Raw genomic sequence first — 13,955 nt, forward strand, 5'->3', positions numbered from 1 at the left:
CAACTCAAGCAGAAGCAGTGGAGGAAACACCTTACAGCTTAAGATTGCCAAGTGTTAATTAATTTCCTGTGTATTCATACTCCTGCACCTCATGCCTGTGTCCTGTGCAGTCGCTCCAAAAGGGCGAAGTCTGCATAAGGTGTTAACCGTCATCTGACTGCACAGCCAATCACAGGTAAACTACTCCACTAAAAGTCACATACAATTACAAATTTAAAAAAAATTATATACATACATACACATATTTACATATATATCTTCCCCATCTGAAGCTGTGTGTTGAGTCTGCAACTGTGGTTCATCACTAGACTGTGCAGGTGGTCAGTGAACCACTGAACCACCTTACCACATGTCACTCTCTGTTATAGGTGAAATGTCTGTATTTGAGGGAAATAATGTATTGTACTGATCTGTGTGAGAATGTTATGAAAAATCTAAAAAAGATTTTTGCTATGAAGTTGCTTAAGATTGCTGTCTGTTCTGATATTACTGAGGTCAGAGTGACATGAAGTTGCATATTTGGGGGTTCCTGAGTAGCCAGTTGGCTGTCGGGTCATGTCTGGGTCAGCTGATCAGGGTGAGTATACCTCCTGCTGGTCCAACAGAACTCATTCACAGTCAGACAACTGACCGTTACCATGGGTTAAATTCATTCTCTGTTTTAATTATAAAACAACCATATAACTAAAGATATTACCGCAGGATGTAGATACTATTTTTTGTTTTCAACAGTATGAAGCAATAAAAGAACTTGCATGTTAAGCAACATTTCCTGTTCTAGATTTGATATTTTTATGCGTTGCTGTTTAGCTGAGAATAGCAGAGATATACTGAACTGCATAGCAGTGAATTAGCTGGTTTTCTGATGCTTTAAGATCGCGGGTATGCTGTGGTGTAAGTTATGGGTTTAATGCATGCAGGAGGAAGGCTGTGCTAACGTCACTCACCCCCAACTGAGATAACTGCCATACAACATGGGGACTTGCATAATTAGATAGACATAGATATCCCAAAACTGGAATAAAAAAGAGAAATTCTACTATATGTATATACTGTAATTACACTCTTTATATATTGATATGAATACACTTACATATGTGTAGTGATATACTATTTTTTAGCCTATTTCAAGGGCCTATAAGAAAGGCCTAAGCATAAAACACAAATCTGTACATTTTGTTGTGAAAGATGAAACGAAGTGCAGAGACAGAAGGGAATAAGATGAAAAACTGTCTGTTGGTGTTACATACATGTCTCCCTTGTTAACCAAAGTCAGCCACCCAGAGAAAACGCTGACCCATCTTTGAATTTCATGCACATTTTTATTGAACAGGAATATAAAATGCTTTTTCATAGTTACGAGTGCATGCGTCATATGCCAACAGTTTGGAAGTTAAATTACAAAAGCACGGCTTCATATCGTGTAGTGAATTACTTGGGCACTTAAGCAGTTTGTTAAAAAAGAGTGATGGAGTTTTTTTTTTCCTTTTTGTCTTAAAGTATTGAGCAGTAACAAACCTGTAACTGATATACAAAGCAGAGTTCCTAATAATAATAATAATAATAATAATAATAATAATAATAACCAAATTACATTTTTTTTCTGTGGCACGTTTACAAAACAGAACAAAAAAGAAAAAGAAAAAAATTCTTGTATGACACTAACAACTATTCATGCATTTTGAGTTTCACATGTAACCACAAACTGATCTCACAAGAATAGCTAGTCATGCTTAATTGGACTACATGTGCACTTACAAGCATATGCTAAAATATTATCATTCCTCATCCATTTCGAATAGTCCAAATGCTTTTAAATGACAAAAAAGAACAGTTAAAGGCTCAAAGCATTACTGTGGTGTTTCGATACAGAATGGCCTTGTCCATTTCCAGCACATGTCCCCTAAACACACTAGAGTTTAAAAACAGGCCTCCACAGCCAAAGGTAATTGAATTTATGTCTATTTCTTCTGTTTCATTTTAGAAAACATGCATAGGCAGATACTTTCAGTTTGTTACATTTTTTAATAGAATATAGGTGCTTTATATGTACGTTTTTTGTTCGCAATACTTAAAAAGAAAAAAATCAACACTCACAAAATTCCAGCAAGCCACAATAAATCCATTCCCCCAAGTAAAAGAAAACATATTTGCAAATGATAGATAAATGTAAATTCCAGTTTCTTTTTTTTAAACTCCAAGGGAAAAAAATGGGGATTCATCAAGTTAATTAGCCATTATACAGAGATAGGATGAAAGCACACACCAAAGAGACCTGAGATACACACAGTCTGTACAAAACCATAAAACGTTCCTCTTTTTTTTCTCTTTTTTTTTTGGCATTTTCAACAATGTTGCAACATTCTTTTAAGACTGCCTAATTTACTTTAGAGCTATTTTATAAGAGTAGCAAAAAAAGGTATCAATAAATAGTCCTTATTTAGTTTGTACACCCCTTTATGTTAAAAACATTTTTTTATGTTCTGTCCATTTTAGTGCTGTATTCTGTAAACGTACAATAGTTAGTAAGAAGTTACACATTTTTTTTGTATTATTATTATAATTATCCAGTAAATGAGCAAAGGCGGTTGACATAGCATCCCTCATTAAGATCTGATCTCTCTCAGACATGCTCCAGATACAGAACTGATAAGTAACCCCCCCCCCCCCCCTCCACCCCACCCTCCCACCCCACAACCATTCAGAAAAAAAAGTGAACCAACAATAACTTTTCATGGTTTCTACAAGCAATAATTTCTTTTTTTTTTTTAAAGGCATATCCAAAGACTAGAAAGTGACACATCATTCGAAGTGGTGTTTTTTTTTTTTTGTCTTTTTTTTCTCTTTTTTTTTTTTTGAACGCTGCTCCCTGCTTCTCCCGCTTTCGCCCCCTCCCACCTCTCTCTCTGTCTCTCCCTCGCTCTCTCTCTCACTCATATTCTCTCTCTCTCTTCACCCATCTCTCCGGCCCACAATACTAAGCATCCCCACATGCCCTCTCTCTCCAGCGTGGAGAGGGAGGGAGGAGCGTGTGGCCATGGGAACCCTTGGGCAGAGCGACTCTTTCCCCGTCGCCCTGTCACTGGATGTTGCTGCCACTGCTCTTGGCGTCCGTGCCGTTGGTTTCGGAGGACAGGGCTTTGTTGAGCGAGTTCAGGCTAGCATCGGAGGGCAGGGCATCACGCCGTGGGGGCATCCGTTCGTTGATGCGGTCCAGGCCCTTGGCCTCCTCGAAGCTGGTGATCTTATGCTGAGGGGAGAAACCCTTGATGGCTGGAGGTCAGAGGCAGGTTTGGGAAGATGGGGTTAAGAAAAGGAGGAGGGAGGGAAGAAGGAGGAGGAGAGGAGGAACAATGTTAAAAAAGACGTGTGGTTGTCGATTTTTGAAACATCAATATAGTTCATCTGTCATGTCCATTCATCCGTCCATCCATCCGTCCATCCATCCATCCAAGCATCCATCCATATGTTAACTTTTTTTTCTTATATTCCTTTTACTGCCGATAAACGATAACTGGACTTGAATGCATGGGTGTTGTTTGGCACAACAGCAAAACACTCACTCAACCGATCACTCACTCATTCACTCACTCTTCAGAAATTATTTCAAGATAAAGCAGTAAACCAACCAAACTAGCAAATGACAAATTTAGCTCACCAGTCACCGTGAACTAAGTAACCTTAATTACCTTAATTACCTTGCATTGACAAATGGGTAACAGGGTCCAACTAAACCACTCAGTTCTGGAAAGCCATGGAGTAAACTGGTTTTCACCATACCAGTGCTTTCCAACTAGTGATTGTTTCTTCACTTCACTGATACCCAATGAAAATCAGTGGACTCTATGACCCTCCATCACTGAGTTTCCTTCTACACTTTTTATAGAGCAACAACAACTGAGGGAAAACGTAAAGAGGAGGTAAGAAAGAGGAAGGGGAGAAAAATACAGAGTGGAGCTCACTGAAAAAAGCACTACAAAATAAATAAAGTGGTACAGTGATATATACAAATAAAAACTACCATCACATGGAAGACTTGGCCAAAATACAGAAACACTACAAAAAGACGTAGTGCTAACCACATGTTTTGCCTGTTTGAGGCATGCAGCAAACTAGGCTTTTAAATGGTCATTATATCTGGTGACATTTTGGGGTGGGGGGAGTGATCCTTTCCTGGCTTAGAGATGCCATACTAAAGAGAAGATCAGGCCTTTTGGGAGGGGGGCGGGGTCGGGGGGGTACTGTGGGGGGGTCTTAAAATGTACGACAGGCTTTATGTTGCTGCATAGCACAGGTCAGACAGGTTTTTAGCAGCTTCACGGAGTGAGACACACAACAACACAGCAAAGGGCCATGGAGAAGAACCACAAGAGACAGAAAAAAAAAGCAATAAATAAATAAATAAATAAACCAACCAACCAAACAAACAAAAAAATCCCACAAAAAACCCAAAACAGAGGTTTGGGCACATACGCACACCTTCCTCTAAGATTGGCGCTTAGGAGGAATTCTCTGAATGGTTCTGACGGAAATGAAGTTGGGTGACTATTTTGTGAGCAGTTGAAATTGTTTTTGTGACATTTACTTTGTGTCAACATTAGATATCAGAGAAATGCTGAGAATGAATAGTAAAGAGTCTCAAACCAAAGCTGTCAAAGCTTTTTTCCCCTTAAAAAAATAGGAAAAAAATTTATAGTAAAGTTTATTGTAAATTCCAGCAAAAACAAGGTCCAACTGCAGAGGTCACATTGTTTTAAAGGGGAACATCTGTTTGAGCAACATGCACTGCGTTCAGATGTGTGTATGTGTGTATTCACATGGTGTACAGCTGTACACACACACACACAGCCAGCGTTCCTATTTCACTCATTATTAGTGTAAATACTCACATGTGACAGTGACGCTGCAGAACAACATACCCCACAACCCAAAGTATTCAAAAAGTTGATTTAGAAGCTATTCTAATGTTGAATCTTTATTTGGAATTAACTGGAATGCCTGAATAAATTAACAAATAGGATGAAAAAACTGAACCAGGTTCCCTGTATTACAAATGTTACATAATGTCAATGTCCAGTCTTTTTGTGTGTTTTTTTCAGAAGTTAGGAACTAGCTCATAATTGAAGTGTACTTTACCTACAAGGCTATTGTGTGGTTTGATAATCTAACATTCAAAAGTGCAACACACATTGTCCTGAATAACTTGTGAGGTTTATCAGATCCGCTCTCCTGACTATGGCTAAGAACATCCCAGTTCGTCATGATACCTAAGTGATTTCCCTGAATTATCAATATGGGTTATGTATGTTTGCCTCATTAAAACACAATTCCCAGCCCTCCTTAGTTTAGACACTAACGCAACGTCAGGACAGAGGTAATAACCGTCTGATTGGCTTACTAACTGTTTCTGCGGGTCTAAGACAACGCCCTGCTGGCTACATTTACATCTTACACAGAGAACAAATTACAAAGAGGTCTTTCCTTAGTGACTAATCTATGTGGAATGTCAACCACAAGGTGTTTCCCTTTATGGTTCTAGACACCCTTTCCACTCAAAGCAGGACGTATAATAGAGGCAGCTGACAGACTAGGACACAAGCAAGGTAACAAACACCTGTTCCCCTTTAAAACCACTCATGTCTTAATCTCCTGTATTTTTCTTTTCTTTCTTTTTTTTCCCCATTTTGGTTAACACTGTGGCACAAAATTGGTGAACTTCAAAGGGAATAAATAAATGAATACATAATAAATAAATAAACCAATAAATATTAAATCAATAAATAAAAACAAAACACCCAGCACGCTCTAGACAGGCTACAGAAAAATGAATGAACCCAGCGGAAGGGAAACCCTTGTCTGTTGAGCACAGACAACAGAAAGGGGGAACCGGCCTATTTACCTTCATCAGCTTCAATAGCCTCAACAGTAGCTGAAGAGAAAAAGAGGGGAGGTTGCAAAACGTGTGAGAGAAGTGAGCAGAAGAGGGAAATCAATTCATCCAGGAACAGAGTCAAAAATGAGTAGCAAAGAGAGCCAAAATGCACACATCAACAACAGTCAACAACAATAACGGTTAAAAAACAAAAGAAAGAAAGAAAGAAACAAACAAATAAAAAAAGAGATGACTTTCTCACGCTTTAGACATGGAATACAATGTAGTGGGATGGATGATTAGTTGGGGTTGGATGTTTGGGGACATAGACGGAGGTGCTGGAACAGCTGAGGACAGAAGAATTTCGACAACATCTTCGACATGAACGTGGCGCGAGCTTGGCGAAGAACGTGTCCTAGCCAGAGCCCCATGTCGCTCGCCACGCGAAGATACCGCTCTTAGGGAAAGAGCCGAATCTGAAGGCTTCACACAAAAAAAAAAAAAAAAAAAAAAAAAAGGGCGAGTGAGGAACATCTGGGGCGGGGCCAAGGACGAAGCAGAAACTCGCTTTTTAAAGCCATCAAAGACACCTCAGGTGTTGTGAGATGGGATTGTGTCTTTCACTGCTTTTGAAGACAAAGCTTTCTGCTTTTCAATGGAAGAGCCAAAAAAGCTTTGGCTTTCACGCACACAGCGCCAGAAAAGAAAGAGTGAACAGTGTGATACATAAAGAATGCTGAGAGAAGAATGAAGAGACACAGGTTGTAATGTGAGCAAATAGCTTTGCTTAGCCCAGCATACAGGACTGCACTGGAGAAGTCTATGGTGGAAATATCCCGACTTCACTCATGAGAGGGAGCAGATGACAATGAAGAGAGAGAGCAAGAACATTTTGATGTATTGTCTTGTGTTTTGAGACACATAGAGTCTACTTAACGCTCAGATAGCTCATCTGCACAGACAGCTATCTGACATCAAATGTAAAAATATAACACTGCTTTGGTACTGCACAGGAAACTGATCACTTAACTACTGATATTTACCAGAAAGATCCGCTAGCACACATATTCACAACACACATGTACAGCATTAAAAAAAACAACAACAAAAAAAACAATACACCAAAAGGATAGCCCAGCAACTGTTAGCTATAAGCTGAAAAAAAAGAAGGTTAACTAAGAAGGTATCAATATCAGTGAAGGTACGGTGGAAAGATACAAAAACGGCACATGTACAAACATACACATATGAGATCCTAAAATAAGGCAAAAAAAAATAAAAAGAGTGAGTGAGGAGATGAGAGGAAGCAGGCTTGCTGTGGAGGAACACTGTAGTTGGTATGGAGGTAATGCTAATTAAACAAAAGCCACTCCTGTTGCTCGACCTCTGCCCTGGGATCTGCTGTCTGTCCATAAACCCTATCCCATTTCCAATCCAAAAAAGCCTCCTCCACGGACACCCCACTTTTTTAGAAAAGCCAATTTTTATGTGTGGAAGATCATCTATATCTAGGCTGATGAAAAATCGAGATCTGAACATACGTGAATGTCAAATGGACAATGTTGTGTTAAATCCATTATAGTCTCCATTATATTTCTGATAGACATTATTAGTTTTGCTTAATCTTTTGCTTGTTCCAACATGATTGTTTTCACAAAAGTCTTCAGATCGAATAAGGTCAGAAATTCTGCACTGACACTGGTGTGTCACTTCTTCAATGTGTTTAATGGCTTAACAAAAAACAATCGTTCTAAAAAATGTCCACTGTATTTACTTAAAATTGACAGTTGTAAGTAAATACAAATGTAAAGGAAGCATGCAGAATCCCAAGGCAGAGATGGCCACTGCACGTCTAAAGTGGCGAATCCGTAATGAATAATGATGCACATATATGTACATTGGATAATACTGTTCTGTAAACAAACAATGGTAAAATGAGTTTTGAGTTAAAGAACGAGAAAAGCAGATGATGAAATGTTGAATTCATGTGAACTGCTGAACACTGCGTTAAGACAGATGTAAGCACAATAGCAGCCAGAGGATGTGTTTTTTCTTTAGCCTTTGAAACTGTGGATGACGGGATCAAAAGCATTTCCTCCCTTTCAAATACAGCGGTTCCGAAATTAGCCCTGTCTCTGTCTTTGTTTGGCACTACTGTCAGAAAGACAGAATTAAACACAAAAGAAGTATTTGTTTATGGTAATCACTTAATGTCAGGTCCAATCTCAAGTATTTGAAACTCAATAGCATACAGAACTCAAGGTGAAATCCACCCTCCCCCCAATAAAAGTTGACACTTATACTTGCATAACAGTGTATACCTGAAGAGAGGGAGAGAGAGAGAGGAGAGAAAGAGAGAGAGAGAGAGAGGAAGAGGCGACGTTTTAGATAAGCAATTGATTGCAAAGCAAAAGAGAGAGAAAGAAGAGAAAAGGAAGAATTAACAGGGAAGAAGATGAAGAGGAAGAAGAAGAGGAAGAAGAAGAAAACCACAGGTTTTCCAGGTCAACATACAGCAGAAAACACATCACAGGTAACTTTACAGAGCCGTCATAACATTCAGAAAATCAATAGAGACAGCAGATTAGGGGAAAACAAATCCTGAATTAGCTGCTTATTAAATATGTACATAACTAAAGCCTTTGGTTTAGAGTGTGTAGGGAGGTGTATGTTTGTGAGGACACGAGTGAAGGTAGAGAAGTCACGTGTTTGTCCTTGTTTCTATTTAGGTGCTTCAGCAAAGTAGTCCTCACCTGTGACGGTCTCCTCTCTCTCTTTCTCTGTGTGTGTGTGTGTGTGTGTGTATGTGTATAAGAGAGAGAGAAAGGGGAAAGAGAGAGAGTGAGTGTGGGATGAAGTGAGGTTTGTAAATGTAAGATATTGGTAAGTTTGTGCGTTGTAGGTTTATCCCTGGTGGAGCAGCAGCGGATGACAGACAGTGTGTGGATGTCTGTAGGGGGGTGGTGTGTAGGGGTGTAGCTGTGAGTGGGTGTAGTTCTTACCGTTCTGGAGCTTCTCTTTGCCTCCAGACAGCACTCCACTGGGCAGCATTCCGGTCGGCGTGAGGCCTTTGAGAGTCAGCACGCTTTCACTCTCCTCTCTGCACCACATGACATCAGTCAACATCCACCTTTACCCCAAAACACACTCCCCTTTCCCCCGCTAGCCACGGCGTTCCCCTGTCCACCCTGTAACTCACACATCTTTCCCTCTCTCACCCATGATCTTTTTTTTTATCCATTTTTTTACTCTTTCACTCTCTTTCCCCTGCAACCATTTAATGACGAGCATCTAGGCATGTGGCATTCTGCTATGTAAAATTAAAACAATTAACACATCTGCTTTCTGTAAAAATAAACTAAACTGTAGAAAAAAAGCTTTAACGATTTATTAAAATTTAATGATTTATTAAAAAACTAAACTAAAATTCACAAATCAATCCCAACCTGAGGGGATCTGCTCTAATGTCGTGCTAACAATATTTCAACTCAATCTGAACTGCCCTGAGGCAAGATACAGTGAGTAAAACTCCATTTAATTAAGGTAGGCCAGGCTCAGCTGAAGAATGCTATGATAAGGTAATTAAGATTGGCTGACCTCAGCCGAGTCCCAGACGGAGTGGGTGAAAGTGGATAACAGAGTGTCAGGTTCTTACCGGAGCACAGAGAACACTCTGGCCATCTTCCCAATGGCGCGAATCTTATTCCGAATGACCTCCTTACGGGCAGAGGCCGTGGCACCTGCCGCACGTACAGATAAAACACACACAAACACACACACACACACACACACACACACACACACCAAAAGTCAATGAGAACCTACAGAACAGGTGGGGAAAAAAGGCATAACTCGCTTGACTGTAGGTCTCAGTTTACAGTACCACTCAGACAGTGTCTCAGTTAGGAAAATTAACTAATTTAAAAAAAAACAAAAAAAAAAACGTAGAACAAGAAGTTTTGTACGGTAAGGCTGAGAGATTTATCAAAGGTCATTTTAATACATTCATTCATTCAAAGGCAGGGACTCAAGGCAGAGGGTGGCTTTTGCAGAACAGGGTATGTAAAGTGTAACACGCTTGGCCAGCCGTTTGGAGTGGAAGCGTGCTCAGCTTTGTTGACTAAGCACTGCAAGGGCCTCCGCGACTGTGATTGGTGCGGCCCGTCTGTTTGACAGCCTCCCATTGGCTCATTTATGGGTGGTGAAAGGCATGCTGGGTACTCTGCTATTGATTACTTTAGCCGTCAGTGTGGCGGCCAGAGTGCAGTGTGGATTTAAGCAGGCTGACTGCCACACACTCAAACCCACAGCCAAAAACATTCACCTCTGTCAGCAGAAAATTCACAGGCACTGCCATAATCAAAATGAGTTTAGTGTTTCCACATCCATGTTTGTCTTTCTCAGATCAGAAGACTAAAAATTATTATTATTATTATTAGATATTATTATAAGATGTCCTCAACATGATCCAGGTGAAAATACCACACCCAAACAACGGCATTTAGAAGAGATGATAATTATTGACATTAAACATTTAACATCTATTAGCCTTAGCCAATCAGGGATCAACACTAGTGTTTTTAATAAATCTGGCCCAAATATACACTGTTATTTGAAAATAGAAACAATCTTCACAATAAAAATCATTTAAGATCCAGATCCAGGACCTTTTTGTACCTTGACTGTCCATTTTGACACAAGTTTTGCTTTCATTCTGGAGTCAATCAGAACAGATATCTACAGGTTTACACAAAAAACAAAGCTTTACATTTCAGCTTTAGCTTAACAGCTGGGAGTGTGACATATGACATACAAAACAGAACAATCAAACTGGTGTTGGGGTGATGGAGGAAGGTGACATATGAAAATGAATTTGAATTTCTTTAACAGAGTTTTTCCAAAAGGAACGCAATTAAACGTTCTTACCCATGATTTGTAATCTGCATTCTTCAGCTGATAAGATCATCTTTTATGGACTCACACTGAGTTTGCTGTCTTGGGTTGTCTTAGGTTATGCTTAAAAATAAATAACGTTTGATAACACATGGCCTAAACTACAACCAAGAATTCCTGTCCATTTCTGTGAGCCGACAACACAAATCGAAATAGTAAAGAAACTATCAGATCTGCTTGCTACGTTGACTTGCCATGTCGAATTGTGATGCACACACAAACACTGTAACCTGGAGATAAGGTCCATTAGGCTTCCAGGATGCATGACGCCCATGTTAGTATGAGAAAGCAACCATTACCTCAACCTATTGTTATTCAACCTAATTAGTACAAGCAAGCAATCCGTTGCATGAGGCACAACAAGGCATAGTTTGAGGGTTGTACCTTTCTTGGGGGGATATATTAGCTGGCCTTCTCAAGAACCCCCAGAAGAGAACAGAAAAGAGAGAGTGATCAGTGGGTGGCTGGAAGGATGACAGAAACGGAAAAAGGAAGGGAGGGAGGGAGAGACAGAGAGAAAGAGAGAGAGAGAGAGAGAGAGCGCGAGCGAGCGAGAGAGAGAGAGAGAGACAGACAGAGATAGAAGAGGAAAAAACAAGTGCACACTCATGGAGTGATAAAGAAAACAAATGCTTGTCACAACAATTCTGGAAAGAAAAACAGAAAAGATAAAAGATACATTAGATGAGCCAACAGAGGAAGTGAAGAAATAACAGTACGATAATGAGTGAATGAATGAGTGAGCGAGAGAGAGAGAGAGAGAGAGAGAGAGAGAGAGAGAGAGAAAAGAAACAAGAGAAAAAGAACATGAAAGAGAAAATATTAAAACAACGGATATTAAACCAAACTGAAGCAGAAGTGTAATGAGTAGGCAGAATGAATGAGAGAAATGAGAGAGATGTTAGCGTGTGTGGGGTATGCTCACAAAGCCCAGACCTGACACCCTTTTCTCCACTGCCAGTGTCCTGTTTACTCCAAAGACCCGCTTCATTCCAGACCACAGAATTAGCATGTTCCTCACGAAAATATAAGATCTGCTTTCTTTACTGGTTACTGCCATGATTGTGTTTTTCAGTATTAACATAGAATAAGCCAGAATTTGATGCGAGTTCCACGTGTGGTAATGCACTTAATGAGTTAAAACCTAGAACTCCATTGACACTGTAAAAGTCTACTCTGTTTGAGTGGGTGTGTCCTAAGTGGGTGTGTCTGATTGTGTGGATCTACCCAGTTAGTACAAGTCTTTCCTGCCAGTGTGCCCTTACAGGGCTATGACTGATCAGGACTGAAGCAGAGAGAGATTACACAGGTGGGGGTGGAGAGGGTTCTTTTGCATTGGAAACTGGGAGTTTGGAGTGACAGTGTGTTTGGTTACTGTAGTTACTGTATTGGAGTGAGAGTATGTGTGGTTACTGTAGTTACTGTATTGGAATGACAGTGTGTTTGGTTACTGTAGTTACTATATTGGAGTGACAGTGTGTGTGGTTACTGTAGTTACTATATTGGAGTGACAGTGTGTGTGGTTACTGTAGTTACTGTATTGGAGTGACAGTGTGTGTAGTTACTGTAGTTACTATATTGGAGTGACAGTGTGTGTGGTTACTGTAGTTACTGTATTGGAGTGACAGTGTGTGTAGTTACTGTAGTTACTGTATTGGAGTGAGAGTGTGTGTGGTTACTGTAGTTACTGTATTGGAATGACAGTGTGTGTGGTTACTGTAGTTACTGTATTGGAATGACAGTGTGTGTGGTTACTGTAGTTACTGTATTGGAGTGACAGTGTGTGTAGTTACTGTAGTTACTGTATTGGAGTGAGTGTGTGTTTGGTTACTGTAGTTACTGTATTGGAGTGACAATGTTTGTGGTTACTGTAGTTACTTTAGAGGAGTGACAGTGTGTGTGTGTGTGTGTGTATATGTGTGTGTGTGAGCTGAGGAGACCACACAGTGGAGTTGCAATAAGGTTAGAGCGCAGTGGAGCCCATTGTTAAAGAAAAGAACAATTAAAAGAACATTCCTCAAGAATCCTATGCACCACCCCACGGGACCATGTGGGTTGTGTTTGTGTGTGTGTGTGTATGTGTGTGTGCATTTCAGACACAGTTGAGTAATTGTCACCTGCTCTAAAGGATGTTTAAAGTTTTTGCTAGCTCTATTCTAGTCCTTTTGCCTGGTGCTGTCTGATCAGTATGTTTGTCTCCATTTGGTGAAGGCTGGAGTACACTACAGCAAGACCAGCTCTGTATGCAAAGGGCTCCCTCTGGTGGTGATGCATGGTAGATGCATATTGAGCGTGAAGATCCTACTCTCTTTTACTGCTTTACTGTGGTGTATGGTTCTAGTGAAGGACAGGTAAAGCTTGGAAGTCTGCATGTTCAACAGACAACCGGAAACTCTGTGCCAGTGTGTGTATTCGTTACCTTACCATCAATTTCATCTTCAGTGGTCAACTCATCATTGGAGCATATGCTTAGCACGTTGACCAGCATCTCTGTGACTGAAGCAGAGAGAGAGAGAGAACCATCAGAACGGCAAATATGTTAGGAATGTCTGCTTCTTTAAAGATAGCATACAGGGCCATCACCATGGAAATAGGAGACACCGATCTATGTTTTTTTTTTGTTTGTTTGTTTATTTTTTGTTCTGTTCAGTTAGTTTCAGTCAGTCAGTTTCTGTTCATATTTGACTTGTCTTGTCTTGGTTGATAATGTGTAAAAAGCCTTTGTTTGGTTAGACGACCAAGTGTTTTGTAAATGAACCTAGGTCCACCTGTACTTACGCAGAGCTATATAAAGAACAGAGAGTGCTTTGAACCAACCCAACCCATCTTATAGAGGGACACAATGTTCAAGTTATTCTCCAATTATTCAAACAGAGCTTTTTACATTTCTGGGCTAATCTTTCATCTTATAAAAGATTCTTTCCTATATATGTGTATATATATATATATATATATATATATATATATATATATGTATGTATATATATATATATATGTATATGTGTGTGTGTGTGTGTGTGTATATATATATATATATATATATATATATGTATACACACACACATATATATATGTGTGTGTGTGTGTGTGTGTATATGTATATATATACGTAGTGATAATTTAAATACAG

General features: G+C 39.7%; 1 protein-coding gene across 2 annotated transcripts in view; it reads right to left on the minus strand.

Moving 5' to 3' along the window:
* Positions 1-2,801: 2,801 nt before the first annotated feature.
* LOC115816745 (serine/threonine-protein phosphatase 2B catalytic subunit alpha isoform) overlaps positions 2,802-13,955 on the minus strand; it is an 85,148-nt gene continuing 73,994 nt past the window's right edge. Inside the window, exons 10-14 of one of the 2 annotated variants that reach the window (XM_030779838.1) lie at positions 13,250-13,321; positions 9,528-9,612; positions 8,875-8,972; positions 5,900-5,929; positions 2,802-3,273 (exon numbers count right to left, since the gene is read on the minus strand). In XM_030779838.1, the coding sequence (XP_030635698.1) occupies positions 3,080-3,273; positions 5,900-5,929; positions 8,875-8,972; positions 9,528-9,612; positions 13,250-13,321 (479 nt within the window). In that variant the 3' untranslated portion in view covers positions 2,802-3,079. The remainder of the gene's footprint in view (positions 3,274-5,899; positions 5,930-8,874; positions 8,973-9,527; positions 9,613-13,249; positions 13,322-13,955) is intronic. The other variant, XM_030779839.1, reaches the window with a different exon arrangement.

Source organism: Chanos chanos, chromosome 7 (genome assembly GCF_902362185.1).
Source record: "Chanos chanos chromosome 7, fChaCha1.1, whole genome shotgun sequence".
Lineage (NCBI taxonomy): Eukaryota > Metazoa > Chordata > Actinopteri > Gonorynchiformes > Chanidae > Chanos > Chanos chanos.